This window comes from Oryctolagus cuniculus, chromosome 2 (assembly GCF_051225735.1).
Source record: "Oryctolagus cuniculus isolate XC-2025 breed Fujian yellow rabbit chromosome 2, ASM5122573v1, whole genome shotgun sequence".
Taxonomy (NCBI): Eukaryota; Metazoa; Chordata; class Mammalia; order Lagomorpha; family Leporidae; genus Oryctolagus; species Oryctolagus cuniculus.
The window spans coordinates 3,051,997-3,073,268 of NC_142868.1; the positions used below are offsets into that span (position 1 = coordinate 3,051,997).

The window sequence follows — 21,272 nt, forward strand, 5'->3', positions numbered from 1 at the left end:
GGGGACACAGACAGGAGCCCAGGAGGGCTTCCCAAGCTGGGAGCTGAACTTCACCCAGATATAAGCCAGGCTCTGAAAACCGGGTAGGACTTCACCCAGCAAGAGAGGACAAGGAAGCGAGGGCGGGGAGGGCCACAGGGGCCCCCCAGGGGGGCGGGGTGTCAGTGGGGCTGCAGGTGGAGCCAGGGGCGGGGCTCCCTGCTGCGCCTGCTGGAACCAGGCAGAACAGCCAAGTTTACAGCATAGCCGGGCTGCCGGGGGCACTGGAGCCAAGCCGCCGGGACCCTGGGCAGCCATGCTGTGTGCGCTGCTTCTCCTGCCCGGCCTGCTGGGGGCCGGCACGGCCAGCCCCATGGCGGGGCCCCAGCTGTGCGCCCGGGGCTCCGCGGAGTGGTGCCGGGACCTGCAGGTGGCAGCGAGCTGCGGGGCCATCGGGCACTGCCGAAGCACCGTCTGGAGCCAGCCCACCGCCAGGTCCCTGCCCTGCGACGTGTGCCGGGCCGTGGCGGCCGCCACGGCTGATGGGCTGAACCCCGAGGCCACAGGGGCAGACAGCCTGGCTGCCATGACGAAGACCTGCGAGTGGCTCCGCAGCCAGGAGTCTTCAGCCAGGTGCAAGCGGACGGTGGCGGCCCACAGCCCCGCCGTCCTGAGCCTGCTGGGCGGAGGCCCGGACGCCGCCCCGGCACGGGTGTGCACGGCGCTCGCCCTCTGTGAGCCGCTGCAGAGGCACCTGGCCGCCCCGGGGCCTCTCTCCCAGGAGGACGCAGCCCAGGTGGCGGCTCCTTTCCTGGCCAACGGGGCCCTCAGCTTCCACCCCCCACCGGTGCCGGAGGGCGCCGTGTGCCGAGACTGCGTCCGGCTGGTCGCCCGGCTGCAGGACGCTCTCCAAGCCAACGTGTCGCTGGCAGAGGTGGACACCGGCAAACAGTGCGAGTCCCTGGGGCCCGGCCTGGGGCTGCTGTGTGACAACTACCTCCGCCAGGTGTCCGTCCCCGCCGAGCGCAGCCTGAGACTCCTCTCGCCCCGGGACATCTGCGGCAAGGGGGGCTTCTGCGAGCAGCCCCCGCCGGCCGGCCGGGACCCCTCCCTGGAGCTGGTGCTGCCGGGGAAGAAGAGCGAGGTGCAGATGAAGGCCGGCCTGACCTGCGAGGTGTGCCTGGACGTGGTCCAGGAGCTGGACCGGTGGCTGCTGTCCAACCGCACGGAGGACCTCATCGACCACGCCCTGGAGCGAGTGTGCGCCATGATGCCCACCTCCATGGTCCAGCAGTGCGTCTCCTTCGTGGACACCTACAGCCCCTCCTTGGTGCAGCTGGTGGCCCAGGTCTCCCCAGAGAGGGTGTGCACGGCCATCCGGCTGTGCAACAGGCGGAGGCGCGCCCGGGCCACCCACGGGGAGCCGCTGCCGCCGTCGCCGGGCGAGGAGACCCAGGGCAGCTTCTGCGGCAGCTGCAGGCGGCTGCTGGGTGTGTCCTCCCAGAACCTGGAGCGCTACAGCACCAGGAGGGACATCCTGAACGCCTTCAAGGGCGGCTGCAGCATCCTGCCGCTGCCCTACAAGCTGCAGTGCACCCGCTTCGTCACCCAGTACCAACCCATCGTCATCCAGAGCCTCAGGGAGATGATGGACCCCGTGACCGTGTGCAGCAAGCTGGGGGCCTGCCACGGCCCCCGGGCCCCGGTGCTGCTGGGCACCGACCAGTGCGTCCTGGGCCCCAGCTTCTGGTGCGGGAGCCTGGAGGCCGCCGAGATGTGCGGCGCCACGCAGCACTGCCAGCGCCTCGTGTGGCAGCAGGCGGCCGCCTACGCGGGAAAGCGCCCGTGACGGGGACCCGACGAGGTGGGTGCCGTCCCCGCGCCCGTTTCACAGATGAGAAACTGAGGCTCCGAGGAGGGAGGGAGGGAGGCTGGGAGGGGCAGAGCTGCCCTCCGTGGGGTCTTCCAGGGCCCTGCTCACCTATGTCACGTGCCCCACCCCCACGCCCCAGCCACACCACCCCTCTGACACCGGGCTCCGCATTCTTGCGCCACCTGCTGGAGAGCGCCCCCAGCTGGAGCCAGGCAGGGATGGGGCAGGGTGAGCGGGAACGGGCCAGGCAGAGAGGAGCCTTCCTGTCCACAGCCTGGGGCGGGGCGGGGCGGGGCGGGGCGGGGCGGGGCGGGGGCTCACCCCACCCCAGCCCCAGCCCCCACTGCTCACGCAGACCACAGCCTCCCCCCCCCCCCCCGTGCACTGAGACGAGGGCACCTCCCGACTTTTCTGTGGAGCAGTCCTGGGCCGTCTCGGCCCACCGCGGGGACCCCTCCCACCGCCCAGGACCCCTCCCATCATGGGGACCCCTCCCACCGCGGGGACCCCTCCCACCGCCCAGGACCCCCTCCCACTATGGGGACCCCTCCCACCACCCAGGACCCCCCTCCCACTATGGGGACCCCTCCCACCGCCCAGGACCCCTCCCACCGCGGGGACCCCTCCCACCACGGGGACCCCTCCCACCGCGGGGACCCTTCCCACCGCGGGGACCCCTCCCACCGCCCAGGACCCCTCCCACCATGGGGACCCCTCCCACCACCCAGGACCCCTCCCACCGCGGGGACCCCTCCCACCGCGGGGACCCTTCCCACCGCGGGGACCCCTCCCACCACGGGGACCCCTCCCACCACCCAGGACCCCCTCCCACCATGGGGACCCGGCCCACCGCGGGGACCCCTCCCACCACGGGGACCCCTCCCACCACGGGGACCCCTCCCACCACCCAGGACCCCTCCCACCGCGGGGACCCCTCCCACCGCGGGGACCCCTCCCACCGCCCAGGACCCCTCCCACCGCGGGGACCCCTCCCACCGCCCAGGACCCCTCCCACCGCGGGGACCCCTCCCACCATGGGGACCCCTCCCACCACCCAGGACCCCCTCCCACCGCGGGGACCCCTCCCACCGCCCAGGACTCCCTCCCACCGCGGGGACCCCTCCCACCGCGGGGACCCCTCCCACCGCGGGGACCCCTCCCACCGCCCAGGACCCCTCCCACCATGGGGACCCCTCCCACCACCCAGGACCCCCTCCCACCGCGGGAACCCCTCCCACCGCCCAGGACCCCCTCCCACCGCGGGGACCCTTCCCACCGCGGGGACCCTTCCCACCGCCCAGGACCCCTCCCACCATGGGGACCCCTCCCACCGCGGGGACCCCTCCCACCGCCCAGGACCCCTCCCACCATGGGGACCCCTCCCACCACCCAGGACCCCCTCCCACCGCGGGAACCCCTCCCACCGCCCAGGACCCCCTCCCACCACGGGGACCCTTCCCACCGCGGGGACCCCTCCCACTGCCCAGGACCCCCTCCCACCGCCCAGGACCCCCTCCCACTGCGGGGACACCTCCCACCACGGGGACCCCCCCCCCACCGCCCAGGACCCCCTCCCACCATGGGGACCCCTCCTACCGCCCAGGACCCCCTCCCAGTGTGGGGACCCCTCCCACCACCCAGGACCCCCTCCCACCACGGGGACCTCTCCCACCGCGGGGACCCCCTCCCACCGCCCAGGCTCTCCATGCCCTGGAGCTGAGCGGATGGGAAGTGGGGGCAAGTGAGGAGGGAGGGGTGCCAGGTGGAGCCCTGGGGACGGCCAGCACAGAGGGGTCCGCACAGGAGGCGGGGCTGACGAGAGCCATGCGGCAGCGAGTGAGTCCCTGCCGGAGCCTCAGCCTTCTCATCTGTGGAATGGGACCACAGCACCTGCCTCCAGGGAGCTGCTGGGACCAGCCCCACCCACCTCGGGAGGCCGCCAGGGTCCCCAGAGCACCTCACTGTGCGCGCGTCATAAAACAGAGCCTCCAGACCGCGTCTGCACACTTTCATTCTCGGGGGGCTCCCGTGGGGCTCCCTCAAAACTCGGCTGTGGCCGGCGTGGGCGTACGGCTCCAGGTGAGATTCTCAAAAACACGCACAGCTGCCTCCTCTCACCCCCGGACCACCCACCCTCTCCAGCGGCTCTGTCCACAGGGTCCCCACCCTGGGCCTGCGGGACGCCTGCTGACACTGTGTGACAAGTCCCAGGATGTCCCCGGCCACGGCAGGCGGGTCCTCCACCATTCCCGCCCCCTAGGCCCTGAGCTCACCCCCTTCCCCACGCAGAGCTCCCACACTGGGGTCCCCACAGCCCCCATCCCAGGCCTGGCGCCAGCTGCTCGCACACACCCAGACCAAGAGCGCCCCACGTCCTGGCTGGCACAGCACGCCTGGCTGTGCCCCGCCCGCCCCCCACCCCAGGCCCAAAGACCCCACCTGGCCCTTGGCTCTCCCCACGTGGAATCAGAGCCAGGGGGCCTGGGGCGGGGCCTGCTCGCCCCTTCCGCCTGTGGCAGCCCACACTGGCCCCAGGCCTGGGACAGACACCGCAGACACAGAGTAGGTGTCCGTGTGGGACGGCAGCCCGGGGGCCAATGGTGGGAGGAGCGAGGAGGGGGCCACTGGAGGTGACACAGCCGCCACTGGGGCCTCGAAAGGCCACGCAGACGGACTCAGCGGCTGCTCACGGGGGGGGGGGGGAGGGGGACTGGGCCAGCAGCGGCCGGCCCCACCCGGCAGAAGAGACCCCTCCCAGCAAAGACAGCGTGGGTGCGGGGAGGAGTGGCACTGTGTGGGAAGGGCCGGGGGCTTCCCCTGGGGCCGCCCTGAGTGGGCGGGGCCATCTCCTGTCCGAGGCATTCCCGGCATCCCTCCGATGCCATCACAGGGCAGGGCTGGGTGCTGAGGCAGCCGGACATCGGTAGGAGGCTGGGAGGGTGCGGCTCTCTCCGGCTGCAGGGACTCCTGGGAGTGGGAGGAGTCCCGAGCCAGGTGCCCTGTGCCCAGCGGCACTCTTTGGGGGTTTTCTTTGGGGGGGCGGGAGGCAAGGCTTTGCAGACTCAGGGCTGTCTCGGTCTGGAAGGGCGGCGAGCTCAGCAGGAGTCGGGGAGCCCCGGCCAGGGCAGCGCGGCCGGGAAGATGCGCCCACAGCCTTCCCTCCTCCTTGCTTGGCTCCTGACGAGGGGAGGCCAGCCCGGAAGACTTCCTGTGCGCCTACCTGAGCACAGCTGAGACCACGGCTGCCACAGGTCCAGGGCTCCTGCTTCACCCTGCAGAGTGGCCATGGGGACCAGAGAGGTGAAGCAACTTCCCCAAGGCCACACAGCCAGGAGAGGTCGGAGCCAGAGAGCAGCTGAGCTCCTGAACCCTGCACCCTCCACTCCAGACAGAGTGGTCCGAGTTCAAGTCCCGGCTCCACCGCTCCGTGGCGCTGGGCTCCGTGTCCTCGGGCCATCACAGGCAGGGCCAGCCAGGGGCACACAGAGCAGATGAGGGGCTTTCAAGGTCATGGGCTCCCAGCAGACACGGGCCTGTCTGTCCTGGCTGACGGCCCCTTACACACCGGCTTTGTCCCGCTTTGCAAATCTCCCTCTCCAGACACACGGGGACTGCGGGGGGGCCGTGGCGGGCGACCTCCTCCCAGGAGTCCTTAGCAGTTTCTCATCAGACCTGGGCCTCAGCGGCAGGGGAACCCACGGAGCCCACGTCGGCCCCGGCCCACGAGCTGAGTGCTGACGCAGAGGCCACGGGAGCCTCCCCAGCTGCTGCGCCAACGAGGGCAGCCCCACGGGCCGGCCAGGGCCAGGGCTGGGCGGCAGCATCCTGGTGCCCACGGGGGTGGCTGGACGGGGCAGCGCATTAGGACCCCTGGCGAGCGCGCCCGGGACCCTCGCTGGCAGCGTCTCCACCCCGCGGATGCTCAGCCCAGCCCGGAGCCCTGGGTCCCTGCTGAAGCCCCGGAGTGGAGCCGGGTGGGGGCCAGAAGCCAGGTGCCCCGACCCTCGACCCTCGTCTCCTCTTTGCAAATCCCTGTGGCCCAGAGAGGCGCGGCCGTCTTCCTGGGGCCCCGCCATGCGGCCGAGGCCAGACCCGGGCTTGAGCACATTTCAGGGGCCACCCAGGGCACGGGCTGGTGCGGCCGGCATCGACCCCAGGGCCCCAAGCCCAGCCACGCCAGGACTCGCTCTTCCCTCCCCCAAGGCCCTGAGGGAGCGCGCCACGGACACCACACTGAGGCTTGTCCTTCCCGCTACCCTCCCTGTAGTCCTAGAACATTCCAGACCCAGGTGCAGCCGGAGCGGCCACGCTGGGCACCCGCGAGTGCTCAACCGCCACCTCCGCCCGCGCCCCAGACCTTGCTGCCTGGAGGGGCCCAGGAACACCCCCGGCGCGCTGTCCTGCTCTCTGGGGCCCCAGCATGGAGGGCAGATGGGACGGGGCGGGGGGGTTCACAGCACGGGCGGCCAGCAGCCAGCCAGGACCCAGGCCCGGGCGGGGTCCCTCGCCTGCGCACAGCTGTGAGGCTCTGCCCTTCAGAGCACCTCGGGCGGGACTCACACAGCAGAGGACAAAGACCCTCTCAGAGGCCGCCCACCGGAGTTCTAGCAAAACGCAGTCCATCTCGGGGCCAGGCAACTGCCAAGCTGAGCGCAGGAGGCCGGGCTGCAGGCAGGGCGGGGTGGGGGCTGGGAGGGCTGTGCCTCTGTGTGTCTGTGCCTCTGTGTGCCTGCCCCGTGTCTCTGTGTGTCCCTGCATGTCTGCTCCTGTGTGTCTGTGTGTCTCTGTGTATCTGTCTGTGTGTCTGCCCCGTGCGTCTCTGTGTGTGTGTCTGCTCCTGTGTCTCTGTCTCTGTGTCCATCCCTGGACATCTGTGTGTCTCTGTCTCTGTGTCTATCCCTGGACATCTGTGAGTGTGAGTGTGTGTGTGTGTGTGTGTGTGTAGGATACGCATGGGGAGAAGGCACACAACACTGGGTCCCGCCCCAGCCCCTCCCAGGGACAGGACTTCCCACTCAACGCGTCCCAGAGGGCGAGCAGGGGGAAGGGTCCTCCCAGATGCGGCCTCCGGCCTCCAGTCAGCCTCAACACCGCCCCCCGAAGCCCTGCGCCTTCCTCCCCGCCACCCCCTCCCCCAAATGCTGAGCCCAGCGCCTGCTTGAACCCAGGAGCAGCTGACTTAACACCTGCACCCAACTCCCCGTGAGCCCGGGGAGACAGTCCAGGCCTCTCTCCTGCTTCGTGAGGGCCCCAGCCCCTAGGAATCACACATCTCCTGCCATCCTCGTCCTGCCTGGGGCTCCAGGGGTCTCAGGGCCCCTCCCATGCAAGGCTGCCCAGGCCTGTGTTTGCACCGAGTCTGGAATGCCCTGAGCTGGGCTCACCTGCCTAGCAAACTCCTATCCGACCTTCGATGCCCCATTCAGACAGCCCCTCCTTTGCAGGGCCCAGACGCCCTCTTCAGCAAGACCCTCCCCACAGATGGGGGTCCCAGCAGCCCCCTCCTCCTCGTCAGGGTCGGTATCTCCTTCCCAGCTACTCTGAAAACATGAAAAGCTGCCTGGCACAGAGGGGACGCCCAGGGAACGCCTATGGAACACGGTTGCCCGTGAACCTGTCTCAGAGCTCCGTGTGCAGCCAGGCGGCCGCTGCTGGCCGTCATCCTTGGCCGCCACAGCCCGGCGTGCCCAGCAGCACAGGTGCACGTGCGGGGCCCAGAGTTCGTCCACCTGACACTTCGCAGGTGAGATGGACGGGCGAGGAGATGGGAGGCAGCCCGGGGCCAGGACATCACTCCTGGACAGCAGGAGCGGCCCCGGCTGCGGCCAGAGACAGAGGTGCAGAAGAGCGGGGTCAGGGAGGGGACAGAGGTCAGGGAGGTCAGAGCAGGGTCAGGGAGGGGACGGAGGTCAGAGCGGGGTCAGGGAGGGGACGGAGGTCAGAGCAGGGTCAGGGAGGGGACGGAGGTCAGAGCGGGGTCAGGGAGGGGACGGAGGTCAGAGCGGGGTCAGGGAGGGGATGGAGGTCAGAGCAGGGTCAGGGAGGGGTCGCCGCTGCGTGGAAGTTGGGGGAGGGGGAGAGCAGGAGGCTGGCTACGCTCCACCCCGGCAGCTGCAGAGACAGCACCACACACACCCCCTGCCCCCTGCCCCCCACCCCCCAGAGAGAGCACAGCCCGGGCAGCGACACCTTGATGCCAGCCCAGCGAGGCCCGCTGCGATTCCCACCTCACCCCTGCCAAGCTGTGCACGGCAGCACCGGAACTCTGCCGGGCCCCGTGCGCCAGCCTGGCTGTGTCCCACGGAGTCCCCGAACCTGGGCGGCGTCCAGCCCCGGCACCACTGCCCGTCTGCCCGTCTGCCCGTCTGCCCGTCTGCCCAGTGAGCTCCTGCTCGTGCCTCAGAGCCCCTCCTGTGAGGCCCGGGCCTCACTGCACACACGGAGCACACCCCCTGCACCCTGGCAAACACCTGGAACTGGCCCGGCCTGACCAGGGCCCTCCCTGCAGCCGCTGTACACGGACGGAGAAGCGAGCACACCCTGCCTGGCCTCCTGCAGCCTCCGCCAAGCCGGACAGACAGAAACGCAGCCGCAGGGGAAGGAGGCGGGGTCTGAGCCCACCTTGCTGCCTGCGGGGCTTCAACCCTCCCCTGGCCAGCGTCACCCAGGGCCTGGAGACACCGCCCCCACCCCTGCCCGTCATCAGACATGCGGGAGAGCCACGCCCAGTCTCCTGAGAACCGGCCAGAGGCGCGGGCTCTCGCACCCCCACACAGTGGCAGGTCTCTGTCGCTGCAAACAGCGGGCTGATGTCTGAAAGCGAGGACTTGGTTAGGCACCCACACCGGCTTCGGGTTAAGTACGGCACGACTGCTGAAATAGCGCTGTGGGGAAAGCAGGGGAGGACCGCCCAAGTGCCCGGGCCCCTGCACCTGCGCGGGAGACCCGGAGGAAGCTCCTATGGCTCTGAATCGGCTCAGCTCCAGACACCGCGGCCATCTGGGGAGTGAACCGGCGATGGAAGACCTCTCTGTCTATAACCCTGCCTCTCAAATAAATAAAGTCTTAGAAAACAAACAAAACACCACCAGTGCCTGTCGGGCTGGTGGTGTGGTGCAGCCACTCAGCCGCCTGCAAGGCCGAGTGCCGGCCGGAGTCCCCGCTGATGCACCGGGAAGGCGGTGAGGACGGCCCGAGTGAGGGCCCCTGCACCCCGTGGGAGTGCGGCAGGAGACAGCTAAGGGTTAACTGGGGAAGCCCAGAAAAGCGACCTGAAACTCCCTCCTGCTCCTCTGTTCCTGGCCTCCGTTATCCGCCACCTTGAGGCAGGAGGCAGGGAGGGGCTAATTGGGGCAGCTGGAAGGAGACCGCGACCTTAGAACCCTCTCCCTTAGATGCCACTGATAGATCTGCCGGCAGCCAGACGGCCTGCACACCAGGCGACGTCAGGACCACGCCACGAGCCCCTCACCCAGACCAGCTCCTGAAAACCCAGGGCTCCGGGCCTTGGAGCCTGCGCCCCCCGCCGCGCTCTGATCCTGGGCCCCGCTGCTCCTGTAATGAGCCTGTGCCCCTCGCCCCCTGCCGCGCGCTCTGATCCTCCGTGAGAAGTGCGCTTTCCCATAACGAGCCTGCGCCTCGCTCAGGCATTGTCTGAGCTCCCAGGACCTCGGCTCTCTGCCCTCCTTCCCACAGCAGGGGAGCCCGGCTGGCCCGGCCACTGGGGGTGGACCAGCGACAGGGACTCTGCCTTTCAAAGAAATAAAAATAACATCGTTAAAAACGAGTGCCCGGGGCCAGCACTGCGCCCTACGTGGTGGGTAAAGCCGCCGCCTGCAGGGCCGGCCTCCCACACCGGTGCCAGTTCGTGTCCTGGCTGCTCCACTTCCGATCTGGTTCCCTACTGATGCACAGCGGAAGACGGCCCAAGTGCTTGGGCCCCTGCACCCACGTGGGAGACCTGATGAAGCTCCTGGCTTCGGCCTGACCCAGCCCTGGCCATTGTGGCCATCTGGGGAGTGACCCAGCAGATGGACGACCTCTCTCTCTCCCCGTCTCTCTCTATAACTCCATCAAATACATCTTTAAAGAAATATAAAGAAGTCGTGCTTGTGAAAGAGAGAGAAGCCTCGAGACGTTTACTGCTTCATTCCGCCAGGATCAGCGCGTACAGAACGTGTCTGCATTTGTGTCTGAACAAGACCGAGAGGCACATTCGTCCCAGCCATCTGCAGCCTTGAACTCAGGGGTCGCGAGCACAGGGCGCTGTTTCCATGCCTCATTTGTCTCGCGGTTCCCAAAACCCCTATGACGGCCGTGAACTCCGTCATCTCTCGGACAAGGCGTCCTCCGAGGGTGGGGTTTCCGGGGAGGAACCTGCACCCCTACGTCCAGGCCCTCGGTGGACGGGGGCCATGGCTCACGCAGTGCCGAGACCACGGAGACTCCTGGATTCTGATTCAGCGCCAGGCCCCAGGGACACGGGGACCCAGAGCTTCCAGCAGGTGCAGGAGGAGATGCCGGTTCCAGGGAAGCAGGGGCGCCGCCTGCCGTTGGGCAGCGCAGGCTGTGGGGGACCTGGGAGGCCCCCTGAGCAGAGGTGGGCACGGGGTCCCGGCAGGAAGGGGTTCACATGGGGCCTCGGCCCGGCATCCACAGCACCCCCCCCCCCACACACACACACAGGTATCTGTCTCCTGGTCTCAGCAAAGCATCACAGGGCCTGGGAAACCCAGCATGGACACAGTCATCATCGCAGCCGGGAGACCCCGCCCGGGCCAGAGGCCGCCGGGCCCTGGAGGAATGAGGGCCTCTCACTTCTGCTCCTGCACGTGCTGTCCCGGCCCAGAGCACAGCCACGCTGGCCGCAGGAAGGGGCGGGCGCAGGTGAGGGAGTGCGGACAACAGGGCAGCGCCACGGGACACCGCGGGGACCCAGGGCAGGTGTCCAGCCCAGCCGGCGCCTCCCGAGGTGGCAGCACTTCCGTTCAGCAGCCCAGGAACACACAGGGCACCTGCCACACAGATCTGACGGAGCCCGGCAGGGACGGCGGGCTGGGCTGCGGCGGGAACAGCAGGGAAGGCGCAGCATGGGCGCGGGCCCAACTTCCTCCAGGCAGGCTGCCCGGACTACCCCACCCCATGTAGTGCTTCCCTGTGCCTCCCAGCCTCATCCCACATGGACTCCATGCCGTGGTCACGGCTGCTTCCTCATCTGTGTCCCTGATAAGACTCGGAGTCCCAGGCATCAATTACTGTAGCTACTCCAGCCCGGAGCTGGTCTGAAGATGGCGGATGGGCGGGTAGAAGGATGATGGGCGGGTGAGTGGCCAATAGGCAGATGGGAGAGAGGAGCAAAAGTGGGAAGGGAGGGAGAACTAAGGCTGGACGGGGGTGGCTGTCGGGTGGGCAGATGGGAGACAGAGACAGGCGGGGGGGAGTTAGGGAGGGCATCCAGGCGGGGGGAGGGTCGCTGGCAGACAGCGGGGAGCTGCGGGTGAAGGGGTCCCTGAGTGGGTGCACTGAAGTCCAGATGAAACCAGAGCCTGGGCGGGGGGCGGGGGGCCTCATCAGACCCTCAGCTCCCAGCCCCCCGACTCTGCTCCCAGAGGCCGACCCCCTCACACTGCAGATCCACCGTGAATCACGGATCGAACGGATGCGAACCCCAAAAGCCCTCCCCCACGTCTTCCTTAAACCAAACCCGATCTCCATGGTGACGCCACAGCAGACGCGGGGAGAGACCGCAGCTGCCCGTGAGCTGGGGCCCCGGCGCCGGCCGCGGTGACCCAAAGCCACGAGGGCTGCGCCCTTGGGATCTGTGCCTGCAGTCGGCCCCCACGTCCCCAGCTCATTACAGAGGAGCCCCGGGGCAGTGGCCAGCAAGGGGAGTAGCGTGCGGGCGCCACGGCAGCCTGGACACGAGGATGAGTGGGGGAGCCCTGGCCGTGGCCTCTGAGGTCCCCCCCTTTCCTGGGGGCCGAAAGGCAAAGCGTGTCACCTCCTTCAGTTCCCTGTGGGACATCCGTGGCCACGGACTCCAGCTCCGCCCACTGACCGGAGTCCACTACACAACAGCTCTTCATGGGTCCTGACATCCGGGGCCACAGAGAGATCTGCCGGAGCCCCGAGGGCTGCCCGCGGGCTGGCGAGGCCTCTGCCATGGCTCCGCCCCCTCACCTAGGACAGTCCAGCGGCTCGGACGTCACCCGGGCCTCCCTTGCACCAGTGAGCACCCGGGGCCCCAGTGCAGAGGCAGGTCCTTGACTTGCACTCCTCCCCGTGGTGCCCATCCCCCCATGCCGACAGACAGGCGGTGACAGGTGCCACGGGAACACCGAGTGGGTCTGGTGTCCCGGAGAACGGGAGCTCTGACGCGTCTCAGATCCCTCCACCAGCACCCCCGGGTGGGCTCCAGGAGCGCCAGGCCCAGGAGCCGCTCAGCCGAACACAAAATCAAACCACACTCAGGAACGCAAATGTGGCAAAGGCCACACGGGCAGCAGCTGTCGTCCACGCTCGCGTGGCCAGCGTGGTACCTGAGCATGTGTAACACACAAGGGGGGCATGTCCTTGGTCTCCATCCTGCGCCTGTCAGCCAGGGCTCAGGGGAGACACCCAAGGCCAGAGCCACGCCCACAGCCTGCACCTGCAGGGGCCGACGCCACCACTCCCATGGGAGGCCCTCCCTGGCAGGGTGTGCCACCAAGCACACGGAATCCAGCTCTGTGCCATAACCACCGCACTGCGAGACATCGGCCAGGCAGGGACCAGAGCCACCGAGGACGCCGCAGGCACACGGCAGGAGGACACTTAACACCGGGCCCCGGGGCGGACGTGGGCTGGTCACCACGAAGCGGCGGGGATCAAGAAATAGTCACACAGATGACAGAAAGCAATGGCACCGGGCATCACCGGAGGAGCCCGCGCGGCCGGCGAGTACAGAACACGGTCCCACTCACCAGGAGTCAGGAGGCGCGAGACAAAACCTCCGCACGCCCGTCTCGCTCACACCCGCTTCAGCGCAGCAACCGCGGGGAGTCTCAGGCAGGACCGGGGCTGTAGACGCCCGTGGACAGGACGTGGGACCGGCCGCCTCCAGGGCGCCCCGTTTCCCACAGCATCTCAGAGGAGGCGGAGCTGAGCGGCTCCCCGACCCGGCTCACGCTGTACCCAGCGGAGGGGGCAGCGCAAACCCCACGGCGGGGAACGTGGGGCTCAGCCGGGGCCGCGCTGCCCAGGGAAGCCGCCGGCACCGCACCAGGCCCCGACGCAGCCTGCAGAGGCCACGAGGCACCTCCCCGGCACCCCGAGGCCAGCCCCGCCACAGAGACAGCCGTCCATCAACAACGTTGTTCTATTTCTTAAATTGTGCTTTAAAGGGGGAGGGGGGACTCACACCAACCACAGACCCAGCCGGCGGTGGGGAGGGGGTGGCAGACGGGAGAGCTGGGTCTGTGGGACCCTTACAGGGTGGACTTGCACAGGAGGGGTGGGAATCCCAGCCTGGCTTACGGCCACACAGCAGGCAAGGGTGACCCTGTGCTCCCACAGGGGATGCCGGCATCGCAGGGGGATGCCGGCATTGCAGGGGGCAGCCGAACCCGCCATGCCCGCCGCCGGCCCCACGGCAGGCTTCTCCAAGGGACCCTCAGGGGACGAGGCTCTGTGACACCTGGCGCCCTATACGCCACTGGCTCACCCCACCCTGCTCACCAGCCACGGTCCACACTGATCACGTGTCTCCACTGCAGAGAGGCAGGGCCCGGGCAGGTGGGCAGGTGGGCAGGGCACAGGCAGGTGGGCAGGGTACGGACAAGTGGGCAGGGCCTGGGCAGGTGGGCAGGTGGGCAGGGCCCGGGCAGGTGGGCAGGGCACAGGCAGGTGGGCAGGGTACGGACAAGTGGGCAGGGCCTGGGCAGGTGGGCAGGTGGGCAGGGCCCGGGCAGGTGGGCAGGGTACGGACAAGTGGGCAGGGCCTGGGCAGGTGGGTAGGTGGGCAGGTGGGTAGGGCACGGGCAGGTCGGCAGGGCACAGGCAGGTAGGCAGGTGGGCAGGGCCCGGGCAGGCGGGCAGGTGGGCAGGGCCCAGGCAGGTAGGCAGGTGGGCAGGGCACAGGCAGGTAGGCAGGTGGGCAGGTGGGCAGGGCCTGGGCAGGTGGGCAGGTGGGCAGGTGGGCAGGGCATGGGCAGGTGGGCAGGTGGGCAGGGCGTGGGCAGGTGGGCAGGTGGGCAGGGCCCGGGCAGGTGGGCAGGTGGGCAGGTGGGCAGGGCACAGGCAGGTGGGCAGGGCGTGGGTAGGTGGGCAGGTGGGCAGGGCACGGGCAGGTAGGCAGGTGGGCAGGTGGGCAGGTGGGCAGGGCACGGGCAGGTGGGCAGGGCCTGGGCAGGTGGGCAGGGCACAGGCAGGTAGGCAGGTGTGCAGGGCCTGGGCAGGTGGGCAGGTGGGCACGTGGGCAGGGCACGGGCAGGTGGGCAGGGCACGGGCAGGTGGGCAGGGCACGGGTAGGCGGGCAGGTGGGCAGGGCACAGGCAGGTGGCAGGTGGGCAGGGCACAGGCAGGTAGGCAGGTGGGCAGGGCCTGGGCAGGTGGGCAGGTGGGCAGGTAGGCAGGTGGGCAGGGCGTGGGTAGGTGGGCAGGGCACGGGAGGTGGGCAGGGCCAGCCTCCTCTCGGCTCCCAGGCCCTCATGCTCTGCCTCCCACACCCGGGCCAACTCGGAGCCTCCGGCTTGTGCAGCATCTCCTAGGACGGCCCCCCAAGCACACCACGTTCCCTGTCTGTCCTTCCTTCCACACTTCCAGCTGCCAGTCTGTTCACCCTCCATCATCCATCCATCCATGCAAACGCCCATACCCCTCCCAGCCACGCATCTGTCTGTCCACGCCCCCGTCCACCCATCCGTCCCTCCATGCGCCCAATCATCTATCCGTCTGCCCATCCACCTACCCACCCACCCGAGGCCCAACACGCAGCTCCTACTCCAGATCTGTGCTCGGTTCCGGGCATCCAGTGAGCAACGCGGTGGACCTGGCAGGTGTCTGTCCTCGGCCAGAGCGTGTTCCCGTGGTGAGGGAGCCGCCCGACACTCAGGGACAGAGATGCAGGCGCCCGGGGCTGCCTCGCACCAAGGGTGGAGGCCGGTGCCCCGTGTGCGCCCGGCGGGCGGCTGCAGCACGCACAGACCCTCACAGGGGCCGGGCTGGGCGTGGGCAGGACGGGGGAGGATGAGAGGAGCCGAGGCAGGAGGTGGGGTTGGCACCAGGGGGCGCGAGGTCTTTGCAGGGAGGATAGGGCGAGTGTGCAAGTGCCCTGGCGGACCGTGAACTCACTCCTAACCAACCTTGGGCACTCAAAGTACAGCGCCCGGGCCAGCAACCTGCCCAGCGCCCGGCCCCTGTCAGAAATGCAGAGTCCCGGGCCTCCCCAGACCGGCTCTGCCTTCCGTGCAGCCCCAGGAGGCGGGCGTGGCTGAGCAGCGGCCAGCAGCTGGCCCTCGACAGTTCCCCCGGAGCCCCCGGGGGGCTTGGCTTGCTTTCCTGTTTGTTTGTTTGTTTGTTGAAGATTTACTTCTTTGAAAGGCATTGAGACAGAGAGGGACCGTGCACCTCCCACTGGTTCACTCCCCAGATGACTGCAATGGCTGAAGGCAGGAGACGGGAACCCCTGGCAGGTCAGCTCCGCGGGCAGCCATCACCCGCTCCCCAGGCACATCAGCAAGGGGCTGGAGCAGAAGCAGAGCAGCCGGGACTCGAACCTGTGCCCGATAGGGATGCCGGCATCGCAGGTGGCAGCCTAGCCTGCCGCGCCCGACGCCAGCCCCGAGGTGGGCGTTTCCAAGGCAGCCGCAGGGCCTCTGCTGAGGACCCACCACTGCCGCCAGGCTCACCTGGCCCCTCCACGGGCACTTCCGGGGCAGCCGAGCCTCACTGGCCACCTGGGACCCACCGTGAGACGTCAGGCGGGCTGCCCAGTGGACCCTGCCTGGCTGGGCAGCTGAACCACGGGGGCGGCTCACGATGGCCCCACACTGACACAGGAGACGTGAGGGTGCGGGGGCTACCCCAGAACCAGCAGGGCCTGAGACCGGCCACCCGCGGTCCCCTCTGGAGCTGGTCGGAGCGCAGTCTCGGACCGTGCCCCGGATCTGAGGGTCAGAGCCCGCCTTTCCACCAGGCCGGGGGAGCAGAGCTCAGCCCTGGGCCAGGTGCTTTCAGCCGGGGACAACAGCGCCCCCAGGAGGTGAAACGTGGCACACAGCAGGTACACAGAGCAGGGAGTGGACACAGTGGGGGACAGCGACTCGGGCAGGGCGGGGCTCGTCTCTGCTCCACTGCACCCCACAGGTGGGCCCAGCCTTTTTTTTTTTTTAACCTATTCTGATGTTATTACTTTCATTAAACATGTATTTATTTATTTGAAAGGCAGCATCAGAGAGAGGAGGAGGAGAGACAGAGAGAGGTCTCCAGCAGTGTTGCAAACCCGGCGAGGGAAGGAGCCAGCGGCGGGGACGTGGGAGAGCGGGGATTGTGTGGGGGCAGGGTAGGGCGGGGGGAGAAGCTGGTGAGAGGCGGAGGGAGTTGGGGGGGGGGGCGGGAAGGGAGCGCCGAGAACAGCAACCTGACAATTCGGAAGAAAGAAAACTGCATTTCGTCCACGCACATCCGACACGCTCCACCAAGAGCATTCCAGCCCATTTCACAGATAAGGAGACCGAGGCGCTCAGCAGCACCCCCAGGGCAGCTCTCAGGCCCCCTGCCTGCTCCTGAAACCTGGAGTCTGGGTCCTGCCCCACCCCGCCCCCTCCCCTGTGACCTTGAACTGCTCCCAGCAGCCCCGCGGTGAACGTCCAGGTCATGCCAGCAAGGACCCCCGCCATGCCCCTGCACATGACACTTGAGATGAGGGAGGACACGGGCGTTCTAGAAGTGTCCAGAGAAGTGACCACGGGGCCACCAAGCACCCTGCATGGCTGAGATCGGGCCTGGACGCCTGGCAGGCACAGCCCCGGCGGGTGCGGTAGCCGAGGAGTTGCGTTCGCTGGGAGAGGAGAGGAGACTCCCGCCAGCTACTCCGTGGCCCAGGGCGCCCGTCAGGACGGTCCCTGGTGGCGAGGGAGCCCCCAGCCTGCCCGCCCCAGCGGCCCTGGCCCTGAGGCCGGTGCGCCAGCCTGGCCCCAGACAGGAGCCCGTGAGCCCCCGGAACCACCCCTCGCCCCGAGGTCTGCTCTCACCTGGACACAGAGCGGCCCCCGCTGGTCGCAGAGCCCACCCAACTGGGGCACAGGCCCGTGGGGCCGGGGAAGCCAGAGGCGCTGGCCCAGGGGCGACCCACATCCCCCTGCATCCCCCCACCCTGGCCTCGTCAGTACCGAGGGCCACTGAGCACCGCCGAGCCACCAGCTGAGGCCACACGTGCTCCTTCAGCAGCAAACAAAGGACCCGACTCCAGGCACAAAGCATCAAGGGAACCGCCAGGATGGCAGCAGCCCCTCCCCCACGCACAGGCTGGGCAGGAGACAAAGCCCCCCAGCTGGCCAGCAACCACCACCCTCCCCCACCCCACAGACAGCACCCAGAGGGCGGGCGGGTCCCCAGCTGCGTGGTTCCCCTCCCAGACAGCTCTCCCCGGCCCCAGGCGCCGGTGCCCACGGGAGAGGACACGCTGGCCCGGTCCTCCACGCACGCCTCCCTCTCTCCACCCAGCAGCTTCCTGGGGGCCATCTGTCCTCCCAGCCGTCCGTCCTGCTGCCCACGGAGCTCAGCCGAGAGCCTCGGGGACGACGCCTGGGTGGGGGAGGAGAAGGCCCACGGCAATGACTCACCGCCACAGAGAACTTTCCAGAACCTTGCCCATGTCGGCGTGGTAGTACTTGGTCAGGATCAGGATCACCTGTGGGGCAGCGGAAAGGAAAAGGCAGAGGTCAGCTCTCAGGGAGGGATGTGGGGATACCGCCCCCACGCTGGAGTGCCCCAGGGTCAGCTGCCCGGGGCGGGGCTGGGGGTTCTCGGGGGTCTGGGGACACCCCAGTGCGGCAAGGGCCCCCTAGGGGCTGCCATCTGCTGGCACCACCCAAACGCCGCCCTGGACAGCCGGTGAAGGCGGCCAAGGGGACAGCCAAGGCAGTAGCCCCCCAGCGCGTGCCCAGCACACTTGGCCATGCCTCTGAGGGTGGGGCCGCCTGTGTGAGCAGGGCCACAGCCGCCACCCAGACCCCAGAGCCGGCCAGCAGCAGGCGGGAAGGCGGCGAGGAGCCCTGGCACCTTCCTCCTGCCGCCATGGTCGCCTCCAGCCTGCGACTGTTGAGGACAGCCAGAGCTCCTGTGAGACAGCCGGGAACCACCGCACGGAAAGCCCCGCCCTGGCCACCGCCACGTCACGCTCACCAAATCACATTTCCCAAGCTGCAGGGACCTGTTACCTGTCCCAACTCTCCTGTTGCCACGGGAACCCCAGCAGAACCGCGGGAACACCCTCAGGTCCCCCGCGGGCTAGCCGATGGCCCAGCTACCCCGGGGCCACCAAGCCGGCCACGTCCCAGGGTCCACTCCGTCCACAAGAGCAGAACTCCGCCCACGGACTTGGAGCTGCTCCGCCCTCCCCCTCCCCTGGTGGCTGGAGCGAGAAGGCAGGAGGCAGGGACCCCTGGGAGCCCTTCAAGGCGTCCGCTGCGCCTGGGTCAGCTCTGTCTCGCCCGGGAACAAAGCTGTTTTCTCAGGCCCTCTGAAGGTGGTGAAGGCAGGTGGACTGGTGGGTGGGGCCAGGCAGGGGGGACACGCGCCGCCCCCCGTACCTGTGCACGTGCGTTTCAGAGCCTGGGGCTCTGGGCACCCCACGCGGCCAGAGCACAATGGCCGGAGGGCACCCCCACGCCCGCTCTATCTGCTCCCAGACTGATGCCGACCAGGCGGCGGGGACCCAGGCTCCACTCCCACTCCCCCAGGGACAGGGGGCTCCCCCTGCACATGGAGGCTGGCCCTCGTGTCACAGGAAGTGCTGCCCGTGGGCCAGCCACTGCGGGCCCCGTCTGAGCAGGGCCACCCCTCCTCCCCCTACCTGCGCCCCTGCACTGTGAACCCAGCCATCCCGGGCCTCTGCACAAACTGCCCCCCGCCTTCCGCCCTGCCCCCACTGTGCCAGCTCACTGGGTCTCTCGTCAACCTTCAGATCCCAGTCTAACCGGTGCCACCTCCAGGAAGCCTCCCAGAGCCCCCGAGGCTTTCCCCAGCCGAGCCTGGCTCCCGGGGTCTGTGCCCTCAGCGGCTGCCCAGGCCTCCGTCCGAGGGTGGGGACCTCGTCTTGTTTTGCATGCCCATTGCTGGCCCAGCCCCTGCCCTGAACGAGCGCTCAAACCACCCCTTCAGCGAAACAGTGCTCTGCGCAGGTGGCAAAAATTAACACACGGAGCCAGATGGAGACAAGCGCCTGGCAGGTGGCCCCTGCCCGCCCCCTTCACCAAGGGGGCTCGGCATCGCTCCTGCTGCTGGGCACAGAACTGCTCCACTGGCTCCGCCTGGGCCCAGTAGGCCGAACGGGACTGTGGGCTCCACAGCCTGACACCAGGGGCTGCTCTGCCTTGGCCGGCGCTGCCCCCCCCCCAGGCCACAGGGCTGCCCAGCCGTGTCCCCCCTCTCTGCAAGACGCTGATTTGCAGTCGGCCGGGCCCCCGCGGCTCCTCCGCCTCCTGACCCTGAGGGTGACCACTGGGGGGGGGGGGGTGGAGAATGGCAGGCACCGCCCAGCCCCCGCTCCACTCCTCCGCACCCCGGGAGCTCCCCACAGCCACTGCCTCTTCACTCTGGAGGAACGGGAGGCAGCGCCAATGCTTTGCTAAAAGCCACGCGTTCAGTGAGCGGAGGAGCGGAGGTCCGTCTCCGAGAGCCTCGGAGCTGGCAGCTCCAGCGCCCGTGTCCCACGTGGGTGCCTGGGTTCAACTGCAGACCCCGGGGGGCAGCGCCACTGGATTCCTGGACCCCCGCGGGAGACCTGGGTGGAGTGCCGGGCCCCCCCACCCCACCGCAGCCGTCCGGGGAGTGACCCAGCAGAGGGGTTGCTCTCGCTCACTCTCTCAGCCTCCCAAAGTACAAATCAAACAGAAGTGGTTTCCCAGAACTGAACCTCACGGGGGTCCTCGGCTAACAGCTTTGGAGACGAAGCCCCCCCGGTCTCTGTCCCCGCACTGCTGTGGCCCCAGCTCTGGGGGCTTTGGCCAGGGCAGGAGGAATCCAAGAATGGAGTCAGGGTGCCCAGGGGCTCCTCCCGCCCAAGGCCGAGGTGCCCGCAGCCTAAGGACCCCTGCCAATGGTCACCTCCGCCCAGGCTCAGACAGAGCCCCGCCTCCCTCACCACCAGCGCCCGCCCCCAGGGCAGTTCCAAGCTGCACCAGGGCTGTCAATCTCCCAGGCGCTCCCGGGAACGGCCAGCGAGGGGGCGCCTGGCTGCATCGGTGAATCTCCGGCTCTCGGGGAGGGGACGCCGAGGGGGCCTCGGCTCCCAAGCGGTGACCAGCTGCACACACACACAGCACGGGACGGGGGCTGCGGGGTCACGAGGCCGCCCTGGCCCAGGCCGCACCTCAGGCGAGCACGGTGGATAGCCCGGGCCACCCAACGGGACCCCCGGAGCCGCGGCACCCTCCCCTGTGAAAGGCAGCTGCGTCCACCAAGGCCACGCTGGGCCACAGGAGGGCGTGTCCACCCGTCCCTGTCCCACACCAGCTCCTCCCTGGGCAGCCGGCCCCGCCATGTTGCCCCGCCCTCCTCCCGGAGCCCACCACAGCCGGCCTCTCCCGACGCCTCCCCTTGCGCTCTGGGCTGTGAGACCCCAGGCCCGGCTGCCCCACTTGGTGCCCCGGCTCTGACTCCCTGCAGGGCCACCCTCGTCCCCACCCCACCCCCACGGTCCCCCACAGAGGGCTGAGGGCCCGCCTGGCCATGCCGCTTTTGTGTGAAAATCAGCAGAGTGAAAACCGTTTAAAACAGACAAAACGGTAGATTTTACGTAAGCCACGCGGATTTCACCCCCATTGGACAGGGTGAGGTCCCAGGCAGGTGCGGGACGGCGGGAAGGGTGGGGCCTCCTTCCTGCGGGGAGGGGTGGGGGGAGAGAGAGGGTGGAGGGAGAGAGGAGTGGGGGAACAGGGTGGAGGGAGAGAGGGGGGTGGGGGTAAAGGGGTGGTGAGGGGGGAGAGGGGGTGGGGAGGCCAGGGATATCAGAGGAGGGAGGGCTGGGGGAGGGGCGGGGCCACCCTCCAGCAGCCATGTCGCCCACCCCATGACGGGGTCGCCTGTTCCCAGAGCCTGCGCGGCAGCTGGCCCTCCCGGCCTGACCAACACCTCCCGGGACGGCCCCTCCACTGCCAGGAGCCCAGGCTGAGGCGGCCTCGGGCTGAGCCGCACAGGGCAGGAGCTGGGGCCAGAGAAG

General features: G+C 69.0%; 2 protein-coding genes across 4 annotated transcripts in view; one reads left to right on the forward strand and one right to left on the reverse strand.

The window, feature by feature from the left end:
* SORCS2 (sortilin related VPS10 domain containing receptor 2) overlaps positions 1–21,272 on the reverse strand; it is a 218,855-nt gene that overhangs the window by 112,135 nt on the left and 85,448 nt on the right. For all 3 annotated transcript variants that reach the window (XM_070069545.2, XM_070069546.2, XM_089325237.1), the window contains exon 2: positions 17,674–17,741. In XM_070069545.2, coding sequence (XP_069925646.2) covers positions 17,674–17,741 — 68 coding nt within the window. The remainder of the gene's footprint in view (positions 1–17,673; positions 17,742–21,272) is intronic.
* PSAPL1 (prosaposin like 1) lies at positions 233–2,145 on the forward strand. The gene has a single exon (XM_002724154.6). The coding sequence runs from the start codon at positions 296–298 to the stop codon at positions 1,826–1,828; it is 1,533 nt and encodes a 510-aa protein (XP_002724200.3). The 5' UTR covers positions 233–295; the 3' UTR covers positions 1,829–2,145.